The sequence below is a fragment of the Callospermophilus lateralis genome, chromosome 15 (assembly GCF_048772815.1).
Source record: "Callospermophilus lateralis isolate mCalLat2 chromosome 15, mCalLat2.hap1, whole genome shotgun sequence".
NCBI classification, from domain to species: domain Eukaryota; kingdom Metazoa; phylum Chordata; class Mammalia; order Rodentia; family Sciuridae; genus Callospermophilus; species Callospermophilus lateralis.
In genome coordinates this window covers 54,703,674-54,730,786 of record NC_135319.1, presented here as the reverse complement: position 1 = coordinate 54,730,786, position 27,113 = coordinate 54,703,674, and the positions used below count along the sequence as shown (strand labels likewise).

Genomic DNA, 27,113 nt, shown 5'->3' with positions numbered 1-27,113 from the left:
CAAGGAAGTTATTCTCATGTGGATGATAATTATGGTCTTTCTAAGGTAATTCTTACATTCTTCCCCAAAATAGTAAAAATATAGGGATCTAATTATTTCTAGATCTTAGGATCTAGAATCATAATTATTTGGGGGAGAGGACATGTTATAATATCAATATAATTAACCCTATCAATAATAACGATAGTGGTGGTGGTAGTGGTGGTAGTACTAACTAAGCACTTAATCCTCATATTACTCTATGAATTTAGGATCTATTATTATACCTATTTTTAAAATAAGTACTCTGAGGTTTACAGAGATTAATTGATTTGCCAAGAGTGACAAAAAGGAGTAAGGGCAGAACCTGAAACCCATATCTGGCCCTATATCCCAATATATTCTAGTAGCAACACAAAAAGCAACTCTTATTGTACAGGAAAATTAGAGTGTATTTATACGAATTCAATGTAATTAAAATTTGTTTTTAGATTTCCTTTTGATAAAATTCCCATGTCTTTAAAGTAAATATGTTTTTTTTTTTTTTTAAGTAGAGAAAAATAGACTTTCATTTATCAATTACAGGTAATAAGGCCTTTCAGTGGGGGAGGATTTTAAAAATCTGCATCCAAGGTAGAGACATTCTCTATAGTTTCTAAACTGCAGAATGCTCATACTCTGAAACTTGTTTCTCAAAGAAATTTGTTTTCCCTTCTAAAGAAATGTTTTCCATAAAATCAAAGGGATTTTCTGCCTGAAAAACCTTTGAGAATCCAAGTTCCACAAGTAATCTTTCAGCTACAAATTCAATATACTGGCTCATCAAAACACAGTTCATCCTAATGAGGCCAACTGGCAAGTCTTCTGTTAAAAACTCCTGCTCAATTTTGACAGCATTAACAATGATCTCCCTCACCCTTTTCTTCTGAAGTCTTATTTACTAAGTACTGAAACATTAGGCAAGCAAAGTCATAGAGAAGTTCTTCATCTCTGTTGATCAGCTCATTCAGGGATGGGACCTCTCTTCTTTAACCAGAAAATAGCAGCAAAAGATCCTGAGAAGAAAATTCCTTCCACAGCACCGATGGCCACCACTCTTTTCCCAAAAGTAGACTTTCTATCTGCTATACATCACAGGGCCCAGTCTGTTTTTTTCTTAACATATGGCATTTTTTTAATTGCATTAAATAAAAATTCCCCTTTCTTGGGATCTCTGATTCAAGTATCTATTAGCAAACTGTATATCTTTGAGTGAACATTCTTTATGAGAATTTGAAAACCATAGAAACAGCAAGCCTCTGAAACTTGCACCTCCTGACTAAAGGTCTCCACCAAATTTTCATTTCCATTTCCATCACTGGTTGCAAAAAAAAAAAAAAAAAAAAAAAAAAAAAAAAAAAAAAAGCTAAGATATGAGAGAGAAATTCTCATCTGATTTAAGCTTGTTCTAGTGAAGGAGACCCTTTAATAAGTCAACCTCTTCTGCTGTCCAGAAGGATGCCTGTGCCTGTTCATACATTTTCCAAATATCAGGGTACTGAATTGGAAATATGACAAATTGGCAAGCACTCTTTCCTAACAACGGCTCTTCATTAGACTTCACTTCCTTTTCATTGTTATCTGTTGGTAACCTCTCATCCTGCTAGGACATGGCCGTTTCCAGTCTTTCCAGGTCACTCATCGCAGAGCTACTAGAGCGTAGCAGGTCAGCACTCAACTAGGACAGGCTCCAGGTGGCCTCATGGCTCACTTTTAATTTTGAAAAAAATAGTTTAACTCAAACCTTTCTCCACTGAGAAAATTAACTTCGTAAGAAAAAAAAAAAAAGAAAGTTGTTTTTTTTTTTTTTCCAAATGGACAATGTGGTATAAAAATGTCAGTCCTGCTCTTCTGTATTTACTTAACTAGGAAATTTTTTTTTCATAATTTTCTCATTTGCTGTGCTACAAATGTCCCTTCTTGCCCATGACAATGAAGAGAACCCTCTTACTAGAGCTATCTATGCTAGCTAGTTCTTTTATTAACTTATATCCCCTCCTTTCTTCTCTGGAAGATCCCTGCCTGAAGTAGCCTAACTTTTCAAAGTCTTCTTCATTATTCTATTAGTTGATGTTTTCACAATAGCCTACAATAGGGTAACTGTATTTTAGAAAAAGAGCAAGACTTTCTCTCTACATGCAATCTGGTGATCTTTCCAGAGTCCTGGAAAAATAGATTTCTTATATGTTTTATATGCCATTAATGCAAAGTAGCAAAGAAGAAAAAAATCATATATCAATCAATGTTGGAGTCATTTTCCCTATAATTCCCTTAACAATTATCCCCCTTAAGAGAAACATACCCAAGGTACTGCTAAGTTTAGGTTAGACATTACATATATTTTGGGTTAAACTGCATCAAAAATAATAAAAAATTTACCAATTATTTATGTACAATGTATGTAGATACTAAGTAAAAATATAACTCTTAGATTAATATGCAAAATATACATAGATGTTCAGTGCGCATATACAGTCTGCCCTCCATATCCTTGTTTTCTGCATATGAACATTCAACTGCCCTAGAATTGAAAATATTAGAGATGTTAGGTTGTTGCTGACTTGTACTGTGTAGTTAGGTTGGCTGGCTGTATCTGTCCTGAACTTGTACAGGTTTTTGTTGTTGTTGTTCAAATTCCCTAAACAATATCATGTAACTACTCTTTCAGTAATGTTTACATAGTATTAGGCATTAGCAATATTGTGTAACTACTTTTGATAATGTTTACATTGTTTTAGGTTTTAGGTTGTATACATAATCTAGATATGACAACCTACACAGGAACATACATGTAGGTTATATGTAAGTACTATGCCATTTTACATAAAGACTTGGTCATCTGAGGATTTTGATAACCATGGGGGTACCGAGATCAATCCCTCATGATATCAAGGGACCATTACGTAGGAACACACATATATCCACATGTGTAGGCAGTATACACAATTTTCAGTACTATCTACTTCTGTTCACTTACTCTTTTAAATATTTACCAAATGTCTTCTATGTGCTGTGTGCCATTTCAAGTGAACAAAACTAACAAAAATCCTGCCCTTATAATGCTTATGAACTAATGAAAGAGGAAACATATTAAACATTACACATACTAAATGAATTAATAGTAAGTTAAAAAGAGATAAATTTGGGATAAGCAGAATGGTTTTACAATTTTAAATATGGGAAACAAGGCACATTTGTTGAGGGGGTGACATTTGATATAGCTATTATTAGACCCTTAATCTTCGGAGAGAAAAAGGAAATATTAATACAATGAATGATAAAAGTCACTTCCCTCTTTTTTATTCTGTCTCCTTAGGAGTTTATGGGTTAGATTGGTATTGTACCCACATTTTAAACATGTAAGTCATTGCCTACCTGTAATTATGTATTCCCTTGTCTTCCATATAAGTGGGATGCTGAGAGTGGCAACTTGATAAGCAGTGACAGGCACACCTGGGTCACTTTTGATTAGCCATACATGAACAAGCTCATCCCGACCCCACTGCTGAGTAGAAGGTCACCTCATATAAGAAGGCTTCTCTGTGTGGACAAAACTGACACTCCCTGTTTGAAAACCAAGATACAGCCAAGGAAGAAACAAGGAAAACAATCCTATTCATAATAATCTCAAAACAAAACAAAAACAACAACCACCAGGGGAATTAATCTAACCAAGGAGGCAAAAGAGCTCTACAATGAAAATTATAGAACATTGATGAAAAAAATTGAAGAAGAACTTAGAAGATGAAAACATGCCATGTTCTTGGATAGGAAGAATTAAGATTATCAAAATAGCCATACTACTCAAAAGCAGTATATCTGTATTCCAAGCAATCTGCATCAAAATACCAATGGTATTCTTCAAGAAATTAGAGAAAATAATTTTTAAATTCATTTGGAAGAATAAGAGACTCAGAGTAGCCAAAGCAATACTAAGAAAGAAAAGCAAAATAGGAGGCATAATAATACCTTATCTGAAAATCATACTACAGAGCTGTAGTAACAAAAACAGCATAGTATTGACATCAAAATAGACATGAATATTAATGGAACTGAATAGAAGACAAAAGAGACAAATCCACATACCTATAGCCATCTGATAATTGATAAAGAGGCCAATTTACATTTTGGAGAAAAGACAGCCTTTCTAACAAATGGTGTTGGGAAAATTGGAAAGCTATAGGTAGAAAAATAAAACTAGACCCCTATCTCTCACCCTGCATACAACTCAAATAGAAATGGATCAAAGACTTAGGAATTAAACCAGAAATTTTACTACTACTAGAAGAAAACATAGGGCCAACGCTCCATCATACAGGTGCTGGTGCCAACTTCCTTAATATGACTCCCAAAGCACAAGAAATAAAACCAAGAATCAATGAGTTGGATGTCATCAAACTAAAAAACTTCTGTGCAGCAAAGGAAATGATGAGAGTATGAAGAGAGCGCCTATAGAATGGGAGAAAATCTTGGCCAGCTACTCTCCTGATACGAGATTAATATCCAGAATACATGAAGAATTCAGAGTTAACACCAAAAAAAAACCCCAAAACAAACAAAAAAACCTAACAACCCAATAACCCAATCAATAAATGGGCAAACTAGACAGAAACTTCTGGAGATCCAACATGGCGGCGGCTGCAGGGAGATCAAGTCTCTGACCTCTTCAGCTGCGCGGGCATAGGGAGTCGTAAACTGTCTAAATGCTGTTTGCTCAGGATCACTAGGCAATGCTGAACTGACGTAGATCTGGGGCGAACAGTCTGGGCCTCTCAGAACACACACCGAGCCTGGATCGGCTGCATTCAAGCTCCGGTTCGCCTGCTTCTCCCAGCAAAACTGCTGTGACTCAGCACTAAGGAGCCCACTGAAACAACTGGTTGGCCCATCTGAACTTACTGAGGTAAATGCCAACTGAGCCTTCATAGGCAGTAGCCACAGGATTGAAACGGGGCTTGGGAGAGACAGTCAGGACCCACCCGTTGCATTGGTCACCCAGCAAAGGGAACGAACTGTCACCATTTGCATGGGATAACACCATGGCAGAGAATTGACGTCACCAAAACGCAGCGGAGGAGATAACTTCATTGAAACCAGCGGCGACAGGTGTGTAATCCCCTAGCCTTCCCTCTCCACACAGCGGGGAAACCTTAAGGGCCCCTCCCAGCTCTCCCGTGAGCGCGATAGCCAGACCGAGGGAATCAGGAGTGGTGGGGGACTCACTGCGCGGAACTCCCGGCTACCGCTCCCACCAGTGCTGACAACTGAGGTCTCTTGAACCAGCAACCGGGGGCGTGGCTACCGGAGGGCAAGCAAATTCGCTGGGGGTTCTCAGCCCCAAGCTCTACAAACTTAGGGTCTGAGGGAATGGCAAACAGGGAGAGTGTGCCCAGGCATTCATGAAAACAGGGCTCCCAGGAGCAGCAGATCTGGCGTGTAGCCTGTATTGTGGTGAGTGTCACCGGTGAGAGGGGGCTGGCTTGAGGAAAAGTGGGGAAGTGACTAGACACAAGAGAAGGCCCTAGGCACTCAGGATTGGAGACCCGCCCAGTCTGGGAGGAAGAGCTGCTGCAAAGTGAATGGTTCCCGCCTATTGAGAGGAGAAGCTTGGCCCAGTGGGCACAGCTCCACCTACTGGAAGAGAAGTTAATCAAACTCTAAGACTGCATTTATTATTATTTCTTTTTTTTTTTTTAATTTAGGTTTTTTTTTCATTTTCATTTTTTTTGTTGTTGTTTTTTAACTTTTTAAAAAATTTTAAAATTGTTTTAAAATTTCTCTTCTATTATTATTTTTTTAATTTTAATTTTCATTTTTATTATTATTATTTTTTTTAAATTTTTTTTCTTTTTTTCTTTTCTATTTTTTTTCTTTTGTCTTTTCATTTCTTTTCAATTTTCTTATTCCCCCTTCCTTGAATTCTACCTGCTTACTCTCATTCTCTTTAGTGACTTCTTTCCTTCCCTTCTAATATCTTTCCTCCCAAGCACCAAATAAATTTATAAGAGTAAACAGTAACTCAGCAGTCAAGCAGAACAAGAAGTAACATGAGCTGCATGAAAAAGCAAGGAAGAAAAGGAATACAAACAATGCAGGACAGCCTAAATATTCAGGAGGACCTAGAGTCATCAGAAAAATGGTCATATAAAGATCTCAAGGAATACCTTAGAAAGATGGAATGGAACCTTAAAGAGGATACGAGACAGCAAATTCAAACAGTGAAAGAACTTATTGAAAATGAATTACATAAACAGATAAAAGAAGAAGTTAAGCATCTTTATCAGGAGATAGAGATTATAAAAAAAAATCAAACAATAATTCTAGAAATGAAGGAAACTATAAACCAAATTAAAAACTCAAATGAGAGTATCACTAACAGAGTGGAGCAAGTAGAAGCCAGAACGTCAGATCATGAAGACAAAATATATCATCTTGAAAAGAGTCTAGTCAACTCAGAAAGGCTGGTAAAAAATCACGAGAAAAACATCCAAGAGAGATGGGATAATATAAAAAAACCAAACCTACGAGTCATCGGGATAGAGGAAGGTATAGAGATTCAAACCAAGGGAATGAGTAACCTGCTACATGAAATAATTACAGAAAACTTTCCAGAAATAAAAAAGGAAACAGATATACAAATTGTAGATGCATACAGGATACCAAGCACACAAAATCACAGTAGACCAACGCCAAGACACATTGTTATGAAGATATCCAATATACAGAACAAAGAGAAAATATTAAAAGCTACAAGAGAAAGGAGGCAGATTACATTCAGGGGTAAACCAATAAGGTTAACAACGGATTTTTTATCACAGACGCTGAAAGCGAGAAGATCTTAGAACAATGTATTTCAAACACTGAAAGACAATGGATGCCAACCAAGAATTCTGTATCCAGCAAAAATAAGCTTCAGGTAGGACAACGAAATAAAAATCGTTCATGATAAACAAAAGCTAAAAGAATTTGCAGCCAGAAAACCAGCATTGCAAAGCGTCTTGAGCAAAACACTACACGAGGAAGAAATGAAAAACAATAACCAAAACCATCAGTGGGAAGTGCCTCGGTAAAGACAGAGGGCGGGGGGCGGGGGAAAGCTAATCATGGAGAAGCAAACTAAATTAAAAAAAAAAAAAGATAAATAATCAAACATGGCTGGAAGTACAAAACATATATCAATAGTAACTCTAAACGTTAATGGCTTAAACTCTCCAATAAAGCGACATAGGCTGGTAACATGGATTAAAAAAACAAATCCAACAATATGCTGCCTCCAGGAGACTCATCTGATTGGAAAAGACATACACAGGCTGAAGGTGAAAGGTTGGGAAAAAATATACCATGCACACGGTCCTCGTAAGCAAGCAGGGGTGGCCATCCTCATATCGAATAAAATCGACTTTAAGACTAAGTTAATCAAAAGGGATAAGGAAGGACATTATATACTGTTAAAAGGAACTGTTCACCAACAAGACATAACAATTATCAATATTTATGCACCAAATAATGGTGCTTCGATGTTCATAAAACAAATTCTCCTCAAGTTCAAGAATCAAATAGACCACAACACAATAATTATGGGTGACTTCAACACACCTCTCTCACCATTGGACAGATCCTCCAAACAAAAGTTGAATAAAGAAACTATAGAACTCAATATCACAATCCATTACCTAGACTTAACTGACATATATAGAATATATCAACCATCATCAAGTGGATATACTTTTTTCTCAGCAGCACATGAATCCTTCTCAAAAATAGACCGTATATTATGCCATAGGGCAACCCTCAGTAAATATAAAGGGGTGGAGATAATACCATGCATTTTATCTGATCATAATGGAATGAAACTTGAAATCAACGATAAAAGAAGGAAGGAAAAATCCTACAACACATGGAAAATAAACAATATGTTACTGAATGATCAATGGGTTACAGAAGACATAAAGGAGGAAATCAAAAAATTCTTAGAGATAAATGAAAATACAGACACAACATATCGGAATCTATGGGACACAATGAAAGCAGTTTTAAGAGGGAAATTCATCACCTGGAGGTCATTCCTCAAAAAAAGGGAAAACCAACAAATAAATGAGCTCACACTTCATCTCAAAGCCCTAGAAAAGGAAGAGCAAAACAACAGCAAATGTAGCAGAAGGCAAGAAATAATTAAAATCCGAGCGGAAATCAATGAAATTGAAACAAAAGAAACTATTGAAAAAATTAATAAAACTAAAAGTTGGTTCTTCAAAAAAATAAATAAGATCCACAGACCCTTAGCCATGCTAATGAAGAGAAGAAGAGAGAAAACTCAAATTACTAACATATGGGATGAAAAAGGCAATATCACAACAGATGCTACAGAAACACAGAAGACAATTAGAAATTATTTTGAAAACCTATATTCCAATAAAATAGAAGATAGTGAAGACATCGATAAATTTCTCAAGTCATATTATTTGCCCAGACTGAGTCAGGAGGATACACACAATTTGAACAGACCAATATCAATGGATGAAATAGAAGAAGCAATCAAAAGACTACCAACCAAGAAAAGCCCAGGACCGGATGGGTATACAGCGGAGTTTTACAAAACCTTTAAAGAAGAATTAATACCAATACTTTTCAAGTTATTTCAGGAGCTCTTCTAAATTCATTCTATGAGGCCAACATCACCCTGATTCCAAAACCAAACAAAGACACCTCAAAGAAAGAAAACTACAGACCAATATCTCTGATGAACCTAGATGCAAAAATCCTCAATAAAATTCTGGCGAATCGGATACAAAGGCACATCAAAAAAATTGTGCACCATGATCAAATAGGATTCATCCCAGGGATGCAAGGATGGTTCAATATACGGAAAACAATAAATGTTATTCATCACATCAATAGACTTAAAGATAAGAACCATATGATCATCTTGATAGACGCAGAAAAAGCATTCGACAAAGTACAGCATCCCTTTATGTTCAAAACATTAGAAAAACTAGGGATAACAGGAACTTACCTCGACATTATAAAAGCTATCTATGCTAAGCCTCAGGCTAGCATCATTCTGAATGGAGAAAACTTGAAGGCATTCCCTCTAAAATCTGGAACAAGACAGGGATGCCCTCTATCACCACTTCTATTCAATATAGTTCTCGAAACACTGGCCAGAGCAATTAGACAGACGAAAGAAATTAAAGGCATAAAAATAGGAAAAGAAGAACTTAAACTATCACTATTTGTGGATGACATGATTCTATACCTAGAAGACCCAAAAGGGTCTACAAAAAAACTACTAGAACTAATAAATGAATTCAGCAAAGTGGCAGGATATAAAATCAACACACATAAATCAAAGGCATTTCTGTGTATCAGCGACAAAACTTCCGAAACAGAAATAAGGAAAAACACTCCATTCACAATATCCTGAAAAAAAATAAAATACTTGGGAATCAACCTAACAAAAGAGGTGAAAGATTTATACAATGAAAACTACAAAACCCTAAAGAGAGAAGTAGAAGAAGATCTTAGAAAATGGAAAAATATACCCTGTTCATGGATAGGCAGAACTAACATCATCAAAATGGCGATATTACCAAAAGTTCTCTATAGGTTTAATGCAATGCCAATCAAAATCCCAATGGCATTTCTTGTAGAAATAGAGAAAGCAATCATGAAATTCATATGGAAAAATAAAAGACCCAGAATAGCAAAAACAATTCTAAGCAGGAAGTGTGAATCAGGCGGTATAGCGATACCAGATTTCAAACTATATTACAGAGCAATTGTAACAAAAACAGCATGGTACTGGTTCCAAAACAGGTGGGTGGACCAATGGTACAGAATAGAGGACACAGAGACTAATCCACAAAGTTACAACTATCTTATATTTGATAAAGGGGCTAAAAGCATGCAATGGAGGAAGGATAGCATCTTCAACAAATGGTGTTGGGAAAACTGGAAATCCATATGCAACAAAATGAAACTGAATCCCCTCCTCTCGCCATGCACAAAAGGTAACTCAAAATGGATCAAGCAGCTTGATATCAAATCAGAGACTCTGCGTCTGATAGAAGAAAAAGTTGGCTCCGATCTACATATTGTGGGGTCGGGCTCCAAATTCCTTAATAGGACACCCATAGCACAAGAGTTAAAAACAAGAATCAACAAATGGGACTTACTCAAACTAAAAAGTTTTTTCTCAGCAAGAGAAACAATAAGAGAGGTAAATAGGGAGCCTACATCATGGGAACAAATTTTTACTCCTCACACTTCAGATAGAGCCCTAATATCCAGAGTATACAAAGAATTCAAAAAATTAGACAATAATATAACAAATAACCCAATCAACAAATGGGCCAAGGACCTGAACAGACACTTCTCAGAGGAGGACATACAATCAATCAACAAGTACATGAAAAAATGCTCACCATCTCTAGCAGTCAGAGAAATACAAATCAAAACCACCCTAAGATACCATCTCACTCCAGTAAGATTGGCAGCCATTATAAATTCAAACAACAACAAGTGCTGGTGAGGATATGGGGAAAAGGGTACTCTTGTACATTGCTGGTGGGACTGCAAGTTGTTGTGGCCAATTTGGAAAGCAGTATGGAGATTCCTGGGAAAGCTGGGAATGGAACCACCATTTGACCCAGCTATTGCCCTTCTCGGACTATTCCCTGAAGACCTTAAAAGAGCATACTACAGGGATACTGCCACATCGATGTTCATAGCAGCACAATTCACAATAGCTAGACTGTGGAACCAGCCCAGATGCCCTTCAATAGATGAATGGATAAAAAAAAATGTGGCATTTATACACCATGGAGTATTACGCAGCACTAAAAAATGACAAAATCATGGAATTGCAGGGAAATGGATGGCACTAGAGCAGATTATGCTAAGTGAAGCTAGCCAATCCCTAAAAAACAAATACCAAATGTCTTCTTTGATATAATGAGAGCAACTAAGAACAGAGCAGGGAGGAAGAGCAGGAAGAAAAGATTAACATTAAACAGAGACATGAGGTGGGAGGGAAAGGGAGAGAAAAGGGAAATTGCATGGAAATGGAGGGAGACCCTCATTGTTATACAAAATTACATATAAGAGGTTGTGAGGGGAATGGGAAAATAAACAAGGAGAGAAATGAATTACAGTAGATGGGGTAGAGAGAGAAGATGGGAGGGGAGGGGTGGGGGGATAGTAGAGGATAGGAAAGGTAGCAGAATACAACAGTTACCAATAGGGCATTATGTAAAAATGTGGATGTGTAACCAATGAGATTCTGCAATCTGTATTTGGGGTAAAAATGGTAGTTCATAACCCACTTGAATCTAATGTATGAAATATGTCAAGAGTTTTGTAATGTTTTGAACAACCAATTAAAAAATAAATAAATAAATAAATAAAAGAGAAGTTACCAACTGGGCTCCATGGTAACAGCTGGCATGGGGAGGAAAGAAAGGGGAGAAGAAGCTCTCCCCTTCTCAGGTGTTGTCCTTAAAGGGTTAAATTGCCCAGAACAGTGATAGAAAAAGCTGCTATTATGTGAACTTCTACAGACTGTGAAATTCTGAGCCCCTCCCCTTACACACTAGGTATAAAGTTCTGAAACTACCTCAACTTGGGGTTCAGGGGGACTGATTGATTACAGTGAAAGCTTTACCCTCTGGACCTGGGTATAGCTAAATAAAACTGCTTCCTGTTTAAAAAAAAAAAAAAGAAACTTCTGAAGAGAAAAAAAACAAATGGCCAACAAATATATGAAAAAATGTTCAACATATCTAACAATCAGGGAAATGCAAATCAAAACTACACTAAGATTTCATCTCATCCCAGTCAGAAGGGCAATGACCAAGAGTATGAGTAGTAAATGCTGTCTAGGTTCTGGGGGAAAAGGTACATTGATGCATTGTTGGTGCATAGTACAACCACTCTGAAAAGCAGTGTGGAGATTCCTCAAAAAACTAGGGATGAACTACCGTATGACTCAGTTATCCCACTCCTTAGTATTTTCCCCAAAGATCTACAACAGGCATACTATAGCGATATAGCTGCCTCTGTTTATAGCAGCCCAATTCACAATAGCTTAATTATGGAACCAAACCAGATACTTGAACTCATAAGGCCATGTTTTATCTCATATAAGGAAGCAAGAGTAAAAGAAAGGAAAGGGAGAGAGAAGGATAGTAATGTAGAGATCAAGAGGCAGAGTAAAGCCATGGGTGAGGGAAGAAAATGCAGTATGAACTCTTATAAAATGTTCTGTACATATAAGACAGGGAACTTCATCTTTATGCATAGGTAGAAATAACCAAATATAAATTAATAGGCCAGCAGAAGGAAGTCCAGAAGAGTGGAGGAAAGAGAATGGGAAAAAGGAGGGAGGCTGGGAAGAAAAGCAGGGAGGGAAATGAGAGGGTTCATGAACTGAAATCAAACTCCATGCATGTATGAGTTTGTTGGAAATGAACCCTACTACTAGGTATAACAATAAAGCTCTAATAAAAAAATCTGATGTGGTTCCTCCCCAGGATTTCCAAGTGTGGGAAACCTCTTCAATGCCCACCAATCTAGTAAACAGAGTGACTGGCCAGCACCCAGAGAGAGAAAGGACAAATAATGTCCTCAGTAAGAGACAAAATTCTTCCCCCAACCCTGAACCTTAGTCTTGATTGCTTCATGAAACTAAATACTTAAACAAACAAAAAAGCATATTCAAGAAATTCAATATACTTTAGTGAGAGAAAATGTAGTCATATAATTCATCCCATCAAAGTGCTAAAGGGCCAGGCGCTGTGGTCCACACCTGAAATCCCAGTGGCTTAGGAGGCTGAAACAGGAGGATCTCAAGTTCAAAGCCAGCCTTTGGCACTAAACAACTCAGTGAGACCCTGTCTCTAAATAAAATACAAAATAGAGCTGGGGATGTGGCTTAATGGTTGAGAGCCCCTAAGTTCAATCTCAGGTAACCCCCCAAAAATAATTTTAAAAAGTGCTAAGGTAGGGCTGGGGTTGTGGCTCAGCGGCAGTGCGCTTGCCTAGCATGTGTGACACACTGGCTTCGATTCTCAGCACCACATACAGATGAATAAAATAAAGGTCCAACAACAACTAAAAAATATTTTTTTAAAAAAGTGCTAAGGTAAGAAAAACATGATCAAAACCATAATATTGTGAAGAGATATGATAAAATTCAACATCCCTTATTAATTTATAACTCTTGTCAATACAGGACATTTAGAAAATTAAATATGGAAGAATTCTTCCATAAAAATAGCTATTTACAAGTAATAACCAATGTCTGTATTTAAAGGAAAGCATGGCTACAACTACCATCATTGAAACATATTTGGAGAATTCTAATTAGTAGGTTAAGAAGAAAAAAATAGAATTTCAATAATTGGTAAAAGTAAATCATAGTGTTTCATAAGTGCACGTGATAGTTATATAAAAATGCTCAAATGGCAAAAAGATAAACTAATTAAACTATTAAAATTTTAAGATTATTATATAATCAGTATGCAAAAACAAAATATTGAAATTGTATTTCCCTACATCATCTCTGCTTTTTGTGTCTTTATTCTATATTCTTTCAAATGCCTTAACTTTATTTTCCAGGCTTCTTTGATTGTTGGGAATCAGATGATTAGTTTTTTAATTCCTCCCCTTTAAAACCTTTTTTTCCTTTTTAGTCTATCTGCATCTGTTGATTTTCTACAAATACATTGTTATCCTGACCTACTTCTCTTTATGTTTAGAAGAACTAGGCCCTTTAGGTGCATTAGCTCCCTGACATTTTTACTTCTTTGTTTGAATAAGGTCTCTTTTCCACAACAGTAGTACTCTTTCTTGTTGAGAATGTTGGCTGGAACATTCCAGTAGGCAGAAGGATTGCTTTGACTTTCAGGTTTTTGTTTAGAACTCATAGTGGAGGAGAACAAAGACAGAACATCTACACTATGGCATCCCCCACTGCATGGGCCACAAGGGCATGTGCCCGTGTGAACCTCCCCACCACACCCCCCTTGGTATACTTCATTCATGAAAGGAATTTTGTTCCCTTCATTTACAGAAATTCTCCCATGTTTGTCTGGGAAAGGTACCTCCCAGCAGCACCTGATGAGGGAATAATGGAGGAAAGCACTTGTGGTGTATCCTTTCATTTAATCAAAGTGTGTATTCTACCACTATGAATTTCAAGTCTGTGTGTGTCTAATTTGACTTGTGTTTCAGATGCAATCAGTAGTTTCTAATTTCCACTTCAGGCTTTTGGTTCACTTGCTTTCTTGGTTAAAAGGCTGCATCCTCTGAGATTCTTGACTTCAGATATCATTGGTAAACTCACCTACCTATAGTTGTATAGTTTTATAATTCCTGGTCCTCAGTATTTTGTGATGGTGCTTTTCTTTCATTAAACTTTTATGAGCTGTGTCAACATCTATAAACAAGGCAGTGAGTTTTGCCCAATTTGAACACTATATGAAGGGGAATAGTCCCTAGTTTTTTTATGACTTTCTTTTTGACTCAATATTGATCACACTTGTGGTTTTATCTGTTTCTCACTTATTTTACTTGTAGTATTCCACACTCAGCAACTTATTTACACATTTTAATGTGTAGGATACTTTAATTCTTTCTAGTTTGGTGATAAGAGAAATAGTGCTATGGACATTTTCCAGTGAAAGTGTGCATATAGTTTCTTTATAGGATCTGATAGAAATGGCATTAATGACATTTCTTGTGGGAAATAAAAGTAGTACAGTTAACCTTTCTTTCACTTTAGCAGATCGACATTTGAGATGTGCTTTTGCTACAAAAGATATCTATTCTGTACTCACTTAAAATATTACCTACCAAAGAATTCACATAGAACAGGTGTGAATTTACCCAGATAAGGGTAAAATAACAGGTCATGTTTTGAGACCTGGAAATTAGCAATATCACTTTTATGAGATATCAGGAAAGTGCCTACGGGGAAGTTTCTGAGTTCGTCTCATTTTTGCACAGAACAGATGCCAACATGAGGGTTGTGGAGGTGGTAGTATGGGGGGTAGGGATACTCCTCCATAAAGGAAAGCCTCCTGTGCAAGACCTAAGAATCTCTTCAGGGATCCAATGGCATAAAACACCAGATATTTCAAAATATTTGGATTTTGTCTATAGAAGAGAATAGGGTCGAAAGAAACAAAGCTTGGAAATAAGAACATATGAGCTAAGACTGTAAAAAGGGAAGGTGGCTTAGCAAGTTGAGAATCCTCAAATTAAATTCTAAGAACCTAAAGTAGAAAGCAGATTTTATAATATCTTATATGGCTAGAGGAGTTCTTGTATAAAATTAGATTATAGAAGGCCAGGTTTTCAGAGGAAGATGAAGGCATGCAACCAACCAAGAATAAACACTGTAAAACCAAAGATGAGAAAAGCGCAAGGGAATTCAAGCCTAAAATAAAATGAAAATGAATGCAGAAAGTTAGCATAAGAGTTTTACTGTTGCATTCAAAGGAAAATGATGAGCAGGGAACACAAGGGAAAGGCTAGGTTCTGAAGAAAATGGTGACATTTAAAACCAATTGTGGGGCTGGTGTGTTTCCCAGTGATAGAGAGCTCCCCTAGCATGGACAGGCCCTGGGTTCCATCCGTAGCACTGCAAAAACAACCAAAACCAATCAAACAAAAACACTGGTGGGTTCATAAGCTCCAAGGCCAGGATTCCACCATTTTCACTTCTGTACACTCCCCAAGTGGCACATTTAAGCCATTTCACCCAAACTACTTACACCCAATTAGCAAAGGAAGAAGCCAGAATCATTAACTTTTGCTCAACTGACTTTTCTGTGGGGGAAAGATTTTCGGAATGTTACATGTAGAATCAATAGCAATATGAAGAAACTAAAATGGTCACACTTGATGAGCAAACAAAAAGGAAAAAAATCTGAGTCACTATAAGTACTTACTAATAACTTACATGGTCTTAATTTTGAATATAGATATCTTAAGAGGCAGTTAATGCCATTATGGAATTTATTACTCATGCACGTTCAATCACACTTTTTCCAGCACGTATGTAACCATTTTCCCAGTATACATGTATCCACCTTTTATATTTTATTATTACATTTGATTAAATAGGAAAATTTAAAAAAAAACAGATTTTCTACCTGCCTCCCCTCCCCAATTATGTAAAACTTCATTAAACACCTTTCTTGCTTCAGGGTATTCTATACATGTGATGCTTAAAAATAGTAAAACAAAATAATTAAAATGAAAATGTTTCCCCCCTTCTACTGCATTCTAATCCAAGGCACTGTTTTTTCAAATATTCAATACCCATTGTCTAAATATTTTCCTAAGATAAAGCAGATATTTTATTAAAGTAAAAACTGAAGCACTAGATCACTGACTGAAACTGTGAAAACAGAAGAAGAAAACGTTCCTCAATTCCTACTCACCCATCGGGGACTGGAGGTGTGGTGTGTATGTGAAGGTGAGTATGCAAAACAAAATTAACTAAATGAACAGTATTTATATCTTTGTGGAAAGAAGACATTGAGAAAATATAAACTAAAGAAGGCAACGTTGAGAAGGACAAGAGAATTTTTATAATTATGAACTTTATTTTTTATTTACTATGCCAACTTTTTCAGGAAAGGACTTTACATTGGTTTTTATAATCCATTTTACAAGCAAATTCTAATATACAGTATGTACTTGAATTGGTTTTTTAAATCAATGGAAACCACAATAGTAGATATTATTTTTGTTTTAGTTAGTCTTGATTTAGAGACTTTAAATTCTCAAGGTCAGTATAATCTTGTTATGGCAATGCTTTACCAAAAAGAAAGTGGGAAGTTTTTTCCCAAAAAGATTAAGACATATATCTTTAATTAATAACATAATTTTAGATTGGTGTCCACCATCATAATCATTTATCCAAATGTATTCTCTCAAATTGCTGCAGCAGAAAACTTTAAGGAACACATGGAAAGACAAAAGCAAAATAGAATTCAAGTGAATCAGAATTAAAAAAAAAATTGTGAGGCCATCATCCCCAAGGAAAAACATCAGATAATCATTTGTATTACAACTATAAATAATTTTCAGATGTGTGCATAAGCATGCAAACATAACTACCCAAACTAATTTACCAACATGAAAACTACAGTCAGCTGGAATGTAAACTGAAAACTGAAATGGTGCTGCAGTCTTATTGACCTTCATTGCAGGCCTGTTTGGTAATTTGAAAGTGCATCCCTAGGGCCCGGGAGGCCAGGAAACCAGCAGGACAACTGCTTGGAAACTGAGAGTGCACCTCTGTGTCTGTAACACCATCTACTCCACAGGAACTTTTGGAAGTGACAGCTATGGGGGTTATAATCTCTTTGATGCACTGAATAGAATACTAAAAGGGAGAATGGAACATCTGAAGAAAACATAGTGCTTTAATGGGAAAAGTGACATGCTGTGAATATAATTCTGTGAAAGGCTGTAGTGATATCTTCAAACAGCAACAATTACAGAGAGATTCATTTCACTAAACAAAGCCACACCCAAGAGGAGGCATTTTGATATTTCAGGCACAATTCCAAGCAATTAAGCTCATTTAAAGTGCAAATCTGAAATTTAGTTTCATATTCAAATTTTACTTGTTAAAATACTTAGTAAGTTCCCTAATATCTATATAAACTACAATGAACAGTAGTCTATTTGCCTGGAAATATTGCACAAATGAAAATGAGACTCCAAAAGAAAAATACCAGGTGGTCTCAGTAATTAAGAAACATTCTAAATGATATAACTCTATAATCCTTTGCTTAAAGTCTTAAAATCATCTGCACCTAAAATAATAATATACGCTTTATTTTAAAAAAATCAATATGCATCCATTAACAGCCAAATATATAATTCTGCATACTTTTTGCTCTTACACAAATATGAAAATTAACCAACCCTACAGAACTTCTTCCACAGGACTCAGAATTCATTACTCCCATCATCTTCACCAATACCAAAAGTAAAAGTGATCTAAGTTCCTGCGAAGGAGGACTTGGCACAGAGTTGATTTACAGAAGCAATAAACAAAGGTCAAGCCAAATCTGAGAAGGTGATCTCTGATTATTCAGTAGAGCTACACTCATTTCCATTTCTGACATAACATTTTCTAAGGAGCAGACAAGCATAATATTCTTGCAGCTTTTAAGGAAAACTGCAGATATATACTTTGTTATTTGTGTAAGCATCCTAGATATTTTTCTCTTAAATGTATTATGCTTCATAATTATATTGATGAGCCTCTTTTGTCAAGATGAAGCTCAACCAAGGTACATAGAAGCTGAACCAGTAAGTTAAGATTACGCAAATACATCAGGGAGGAAGAAAAAAAGAGTGGAAAATATATTAGAATAAACAAATAAGTGGAGTCAACATTTTTATGTATAAAGACATTTCCTTCAGACTACAGCATGAAAAATAAATTAAAAACTTTCCCCCTAGGAATAAGACCAACTTGTAATAATAAAACAAAAACCTACTAATTCATTAGTATGCTTTACTTTAGGGAAATACAGTATGATAGCATCCTATTTGCAATATATGAAATCAGTTTTCTTCTTCAAAATGTGTCCATCTATAGCTGTGGTCATTATAGCTCACCTTCACACAAAAAAAGTACTTTGCTTATATGTAGGATGACTGTATACCAACAATATCTGGACCTTGCAAAGCATTTTCTAAACTCTAGCACTTTTCTGGCAGAAGTGCTGTGGTATAAGAGTTGATACTAGATTTGTGCTGCTCACCTGTTATAGATATAATCTCTGTATACTGGAATGGAAAATTCACTTAATGGTTCTCTGATAAGAAAGGGAAGACTGCATCAAATGGTAAGGAACACCTCTTTGGAAATTTCCACTAAAGCACTTGCTGTTGTTTCTCTTATAAAGTGGCATATAATTTAACCAAAGTACATTTTTAGAAGGAATCCTTAGAATTTGAGTGACTTAACTTTTTTGGCCATCATTCCATTTGGTATACTTTTGGTCAGCTGCATCAAAATAAAAATTGGCCTTATAAGGTTATTTGTCTGAAAAGTATTAATTCCAATTAAATTAGCTACACATGACCAGCCTAAAGATGACATGATTTGGGAGAACAGAATGCAAATGAACTGAATTGTCTGACAAGTGGCCTGCAGCATGATTGGGTTCATGCACATGGCTGCTTGGGGGTTTAACAGACACCTTTTGTAGCACATTAAAATAAATAAGCATACTCCCTTTGAAATACTCTTTAACAAAACACTATTTCCCATCTACAATTCTATTTTTCTTCCGAAATCTAACTTTCAAGAAATTGTCAAATGTACAACAACAGAAAAGAGAAACCTAAGAAACTCAGAAATGTGAAACTATTATGAATTCCAACTTTCTCAAGATAGTCTTACTTAAATTTATAACTTTTCTCAAAATATTTAACTTGTTTTGCTATAGAAAATAAGTTTTAAATCCCTATGCATGGGACATTTATATACCATCAAAGTTTTGTGCAAATATTTCAAGTCCACTATTCCAGTCTTCAGATATTAACATAAGTCAATAAATATAAATAATTATAATAAAGACTTACTTAAAATAAATGCTGTAAATGCTGTGGAACCTTAAAAAAAGAGTTATGATGGATCCATAAGTCCTGTGGTATTCAAAACCGAATTGCCAGCAAAATTCTAGCACCAACATATGTTACAAATGGATATACCTTAGGTACAAGTTTCAAGGTATATCTCAAGCTCTTCAATTTACCAGTAGCAATACAAGCACAAATTATATATGTATGTATGAAAAACAAGATGTTAAAGCAACATATAATTTAATACTGAACATTTTCAATCTGGGGAATTTAGTAAACAAATAAACAGTAAGACTAGCTTGCTGATTCCAGTAAGAAAAAAATAAAACTTACATAGTCTTCCCATTAAAAGTCTGATCTCCTTCTCCTTTATTCATCACAAGCTTTTGCATAGACCTTTAAATATATAAAACACTGGCCAGAACTCTACAGATTACCAACTTCCATCATCACCACATCTTGAGTTAAATTAGTAGCCACAGTCACAGGAGGAACAAGTGAAAGGAGCTGGGGTTCGGATAACCACAATTAATACAGATACAACAGGACTAAATCAGCAAAGCCTACTTCTTGCCTGCTAAGGGAAATATTATTACTTTGCTGATGTGCAGAGGGATGGTTAGCATGATTAGAGTCTTCTGTAGGCCTCTGAGATGGGAAAGCAAACTTCTGTGTTTACCTGAGACGAGTATGCTCAAATACTTCAACCAGGATATAAAATGGAAGAGCCAAACTAGTAGAAGCTTCCACGTTTTAATTTTAAGAGTTGCAGGCTTTCAGTGGAACCTCCAACATGGTAGCAAATTGCACATAAAGCTATTACAGAACAGATTGTTTTTTTTTTTTAAAAAAAAAAAAAAAACAAATTGGCAGGTAATGGCTATGTACTTAATGTATCTTTGGTTTAGGAAGACGAGAATATCGATTAGAGGCCAAACAATCCCCAGAATGCAAATTGCCATTTGGATTCTGCATGATTTCTTTTTGTCGTGCTAGTGGCCTTGGGATACTTGTCTTGGACTGGAAGTTTTGAGGTTCTAGTTGGGGGCTGCTTATTTGTTTTTGTTTGAAAGAGCTGGAAGGGGGACGGAGCTTAGATGTTTTCAGATTCAGATTATTTGCCAGATTTGTTTGACTAGATGTTGGCTGAAGTTTTGCTGAATTACATGGTGTGATTGTCGGTGGTGACTTCTTAGAAGTGGGAGTCCTACTTGGAGATGATTCAGAATCTGGAGGGGGTGCCAAAGAACTTACGGTGGATGGCTTTAACAGCTTTAAGGATTTGGGCTGAGACGGGTAGCCCACTGGTGGAGACTGATCTCTTCCAACTCTCTTAGCTTGGTCTACTATACTTAACTGGGGAGGTGTCTGTAGAGAAGTAGGTATAAACTGCATGTCACTAATCTGATTCTTTGTCAAACGATAAGGCTCTTGAACACTCATGGTCATGTTCAAGTTCACTTCAGAAGGTGCACTCTTAGTTACATCCATTTTGAACTGTGGGCTTGATGAAGAAGGCCGGTTTTCCAAATCATAATTGTTTTCTTGTTGCAAGCCATGTGTAAAGCCTCCATCTGGAAGGGCACTGCTCTGGTACATGCCCCGGACTGCACATTCACTGTGGGCCTCGATATGTTGTGGCTTTATTAGTTTTCCCTGGGCGTGGTCTGTGGGTCTGGGCAGGTTGCTGGAAGGCTGTAGTACTTGAGGCTGTTAAAATTAAAAACAACATTAGCAGCAATTTATCTTAGAAATGTCACACAGAAATAATGCAATTAAATTCCAATTAGGGTCTGTAGGTATTCATTATGCATTAAAATGGAAAGTATTTGTTTTTTAAAGTAAAAATGAATTGCAATATTCAAGTGAATTCGTGAGACACATATACAAGTGAAAATGGAAACAAAAAAATGATACAGGCAATAAACACTAAACAAGGTCCAAAATTAAATGGGGGAAATAAAATTTTAAACTAGTAACTCATTATCGAAAAAAAAAAAACTCCTGCCTTAATAGATTAAGGATTTACAACCTTCTCTGCAAGAGAAAATGAGAATGATTTCCATAGCACTTTGGTTTAATCTTCACGAAACACTTAACTATGACCTTCAGAATATTACCCATTTTAAAGGTATTTTAATGTAAAGTTGTGTATCATGTTACCAAGCACTGTACCATTGTCAAGAATCAAAATTACCAGTAGACAGAATTCAGAATAAAAATTATATTGTCAGCTTATGTGAAATTCTAATTATCTGAACAAAAGTAAGTTAATACACTTAATTATTAATACACTTAATAATGCTAACCTGCTTTTCAATATTCTTTTTGAGAATAAAATGTTTTCATTTTGTTCTGTCTCATTGTCACTATGGCTGACATGTAGAAAGCATATAGACCATACCCAAGAGTGAACATTCATTTAGTAAAATTAAAAATTGTAAGCTTTGAGATTGAAGCTCACGGCAGAGTACTCATCTAGCATATGTGAGGGCCTGGGTTCAATCCCCAGCAACATTAAAAATAAAAAAACAGGCCTGTGAATGACTGGCTGAGAAAAAAACAAATTTGAAATTGTCTCTGACAGAACTTAAATAACAGAAGCTGACAATGGCAAAGTTCTTAAGGTTCACATGCCTCATGTGTATTTCTCTGTGCTAACTGCATAGTTACGTTCCACAAAAATCAGAAGAAATGTGCAACTATCATACAAATATGGAAAAAATATAAATCTTAACAGTTATCTTTCAATAGCCCAAAATACTTAAAATATATAGAGCAGGACTGCACCTGCATTTATACAGGGGTGGCTTGTAACAAACGTATAACTGTCCTTTCATACACGTACCTCCTATTAAGTAATGTGGGCTAAATGTCAAAATAATTTGGAAAAAGACTTTGAGACATGGACTTTTTTACTGATGCAATAATTTTTTACTATGCCAATCTACAAATAATCTACCCAATATATCTAACTTCTCCCATAGAAAGGGGGAACCTACTTCACTACACAATTTGTGCTCTTTTACCTCCCTGACTAGCACTAGACAATGGCTGCCAAGGATCAGTGGTCAGGGATTAGATTATGTCATGGCTGGAAGTGAGTGAGAACAGGCTAATGACTCAATGAGCGAAAGTCAGCCCTGACGATACAGGACTGATTTGCTACTTTAAAATTAAAAAAATCAAGACAATGACTACCTAAATTAATCCATTCAGAGATATGTTTAATCTTACTGCAGAATGTTTAAACAAGCCAATTAGATTGTTGCTAAATATTCCAGACTTTAAAGACATTAGGCATTTTCACAATCACCACAGAGATGATTAAACTATCTTTCAACATGGAAGGTCCTAAAATCAACAAAAAATTAATTCAATAGGTTCTCCTTGAGATTCCCTAGAAAACAACCATCATGTTAAAGTGATTATGAGTCTTACAAATATTAAAGGAAAAATAGAGAAGGACCATATTAAGGAAAACAAACTCTACCAAAAGCAGAAGGTGGGTAAAAAGGAAGAAAGAGAATGGGGCAGCAATAAATAGCTGCATGAGGATTTGTTTTCTCTCTTCACCTTCAAACACAAAGTATTTTTGTCTGGAAGTTAAAAATCTTAAAACAATTTCGGGTTTTTGAAAATATGAGTGACAATTTAAAAATGACTTTACTGCAATGTCTTTTGTAAAAAGTTATAAACATATACTATCAGCTCAAAGGATAAAAAGGTATGATTTCTAATTAAAGACAAAGTAATAAACTGATTATTAGGAAAACCAAACCTCCAGAAAAGGTACTGTGGATTGTAAATTATGTATTTGAACTGTACTGATTCCCCAACTGATCATTCCTATCAGAAAAATAAATGGTGACACAGTAGAGAGTTAGTGCTGCTTGCATTAAGTGTAATAAAGCACCATTTCAAATATTAAAGAATTAGAAAATGGCCAGGGTTTTAAAGAGTAATAAAATATCAGGTCTTACTGAGAGGAGTTAGATTGAACAGTTACATAAAATCTAAATTATCATCTAATTATATTAAATAAATCAGGGATTTTTATATGCTAAAAATAATGCAGGCTTTATATTTTTATTAAAAATCAATTTAGTCATATAATTACCCTATCCCAAAATAAATGTCATGTTTTATTATTTACTTGAAAACTACAATGTGGGAAATCTATTCTACTTGAAGCAAAAAAAAAAAAAGTCTTTTTCAAACAGGATAAGAAATGACTATAATATGAGCACTAAGGAGACAACTTGCTCCATATATGTATGTGTGTGTGTGTGTGTGTGTGTGTGAGAGAGAGAGAGAGAGAGAGTGTGTGTGTGTGTGTGTGTGTGTGTGTGTGTATGTATATATGTATGTATGACTGTGGAAGTGGTTACCCAGTAATGACTGAGTTGATATTAATCACCTCCAGCAAGTTACTTCTACTACCTCTAGCAAGCAAAAAAGTGTTTTAATGGGTTGGTATTTACACTATAAGTACCCCAAATTCTAAACATTCATATAAAGGCAAGATATTAATAGTTCATCTTATGTTTCTATGACCATAAAAGGTACACTTTCATATTTTTCAAATTAATTAAACTATAAAGATCCCATATCCTCATGTAAATGAAGTAGGAATATTAAAGAATATTGTTTTTAAAAATGTCTATTATGTACCAGGTAATGTACAAGGTATGGGAAAATCTGGAGCCTATCATTTTGTAGTTCTTGTGCTTGAAAGACCTTCTGAAAGAAATGGCCAGGTAAACAAATGATGAAACCTCTTCTCAAGCATAACATCATACGGGAGCAAAAAAGTAACATCTGTCTAACTGGAAACATCACAAAAGGCATCCCAAAATTGCAAACTATCTATACTGAGTTTTTAAAGGGTTAGTAGGAATTTGCCAAGCAGAAAAGACAGAAAGAAAAGAAAACTCTGATTTTTTATTTATTTTGGCACATAGTGGGGATTAAATTTATACTTGCTAGAAAAATAAATAAATAAATGAATGAATGTTAGCTATATGGTCAAGAACTATTTCTTTGGTTGTAAATTATCAAAGTGATATTTTCTGAAAAGGTCAATAATGAAGCATTAATGCTTAAAGAAAAAACAATTTTTAAAAGATCATGAGAAAAAGATATCGTATAATAGGAAAAATGGTTTTGTTTTCCCCAATTTGGGATTAACTTAATAATTCACGTTTATTAGGCTAGAAGGAAAGATTAATTACATGTTAATTAGAACACAAATGCCTGTCATACTGACCTATAGGCTAAGTCATCAAATTGATCTGAAGACTAGCCATTTCTGGACCAAGTAGGATGTTCAACTGTTTTCTATTTTTAACTCTAACAATTAAATATGATTGCACATGTAAAACAATTAGCATAGCTAACATATAGTAAGTGCTCAATAAATACCACCCATGATTATTAAAGATACAATAATGATGAATTCAAGTTATGGATTTTAATACAACAGTCTTGATTGAGGGGGAAGCAAGTTCTTTAGAAGGATAATAATAAATTAGTTGCTAAAAAAATGAGGTTTTTACAATAGCAGGTACATCTGATATGGCACGAAACATGATTCCTTTACTGTCTTCATAGAGATAAGAACTGGAGATAGGACTGCAAAGCACTTGGAAGTTTATAAAGAACTTTCATATGGTTCTATGAGGAGCTAGTCACAGAATTGGATCTCTTAGCTTCTGGAGTCAGTCTCATCTCAAGTTTGAGTCCTGAATCTATCCCTTACTATTGGGGAAATATGGGGCAAATGACTTCACTGTCCTGAAATGGAATTCATAATTTATAAAGCGAGGATGTACACCCAGTATATATACCTCCTAAAACTGTTTTAAACAATAAACAGTAAAATGCACAGAAAGTGCTTAATACAATATCTGGCACATTACAAATACTTGAGAAATGTTATACTCTGAGCTCTGAAAGATCAGGGTTCCATTCTTCCCAAGGGTAGCAATTCAAACTCCAAGTTTACATGCATAGTCTCTAACTCTCATAAAACTGTAGGTAGAAGGTATTGTCTTTTTCCTTTTGAAATGAGTAACTGAGGTTTAAAGAAGTTGAGTACCATGTCCAAATGTCACACACTTTAGGCAAATGGCAAAGCTGAAATCTGAACCATCAGAGAATTAAAAGGTAACACTAGAACTCTGTAATTCTGCTATTTCAAATTTTCATGAGTTCACAGGCTTTTAGAATATCAATATAGCCAGAAGTTCTAATATATTTATGAACTTTGAAGACAAATTCAATAGTATCATTCAGGTTACTAACTTTACTAGATATACCCTATTTTCTTCTTTGCTGATTTCACCCGTTCAGAATAAGTCTCAGACATCAAAATCAAGCCACATTGTGGAACAGTATTTCTGGAAAGAGGTGATTCCACAGTGACTCCATGGAGAAATACTGAACACTGAGAAAAGGCAAATCAGCAGTCACAACTGAGAAAAATTCTTCACCTTCACTGTCTCATATTGCCTCAAAGATTTCTAGAATGAGCTGAAGGAAAAGTTATCAGGTTTTTGTAAGCATTCCTGTCTAGGTCATTACCAAAAAGATGGTACCTATAAATGTCAAGTCCCCATTGAGCAAAAATATGCCAAAGTGTGCAAAGTAGAAATCAGGAAATGTTCTAAAGTGTAAATACTACTATGTAACACACATAGGAATTACCTAAAATTATTTTCTGAATATATACAAATTTATTGTTATTATTAAATATGCTTTAAAGGTTAAAATGGAAATGGAGCCATCTGTAACATGCCTGTAATCTCATGCAGGCTCTGACATGCATCATGCAAACTGGAAAAAAAAGCAAAAAAAATGATTATGAGGGAGGCGGTAGGAAAAAATCTGAAATTGTACTGTACCACGCTTTGTCAGAGAAGTAATGGACTAACTTCTCAACTCCTTGCCAATGGCACAATAGGAGAGCATAGACAAGAAAAAGACAGGACAATGGCATCAGAGACCACACACAACACCAAGGATTGCAGTGACTGGGTAGCAGCCAAAAGTATTCGCTTTGCTATTGTTGTTTCTCTAGGCATTATTTGTTACTTTACGTACTATATCTGGATCTGATAAAACATTTCTTAAAGTGATTTATACCTTCTTACTAAGATGGTTTGCATGTCAGTACAAATATTCATGTCCATTGACATGTAAAACTTCTCACACTTGTAGGAAACCACATGAACCTTACTAAACAGAATACTGAAGAGAAATCTGACACAAATTAATATTCATACTCCAAAGATCTAAAAAGGTCTGGCCCCATGTAATCCCTCATAAATAAAGTAGAAATTATAACAAAAATATTTTAAGAATTTCTTGCAGATTATAGAACTAAGTAAACTTCAGTATTTGTTAGTTTACATTTACTGCTACTGCACTAAATATCATTAAAGGTATAATCTAATCTTAACATAAATATGAAG

At 35.4% G+C, this 27,113-nt stretch overlaps 1 protein-coding gene and 1 pseudogene across 7 annotated transcripts in view; both read right to left on the bottom strand.

Moving 5' to 3' along the window:
• Positions 1–593: 593 nt before the first annotated feature.
• LOC143381374 (ribonucleoside-diphosphate reductase subunit M2 B-like) lies at positions 594–1,660 on the bottom strand (annotated as a pseudogene).
• A 14,950-nt stretch (positions 1,661–16,610) lies between these two features.
• Ccser2 (coiled-coil serine rich protein 2) overlaps positions 16,611–27,113 on the bottom strand; it is a 142,371-nt gene continuing 131,868 nt past the window's right edge. For 4 of the 7 annotated variants that reach the window (XM_076834494.1, XM_076834498.1, XM_076834495.1 and 1 more), the window contains exon 11: positions 21,170–21,348. In XM_076834494.1, the coding sequence (XP_076690609.1) occupies positions 21,254–21,348 (95 nt within the window). In that variant the 3' untranslated portion in view covers positions 21,170–21,253. Of the gene's footprint in view, positions 21,349–27,113 lie in introns of all 7 variants that reach the window. The other 3 variants (XM_076834493.1, XM_076834500.1, XM_076834501.1) reach the window with 1 other exon arrangement.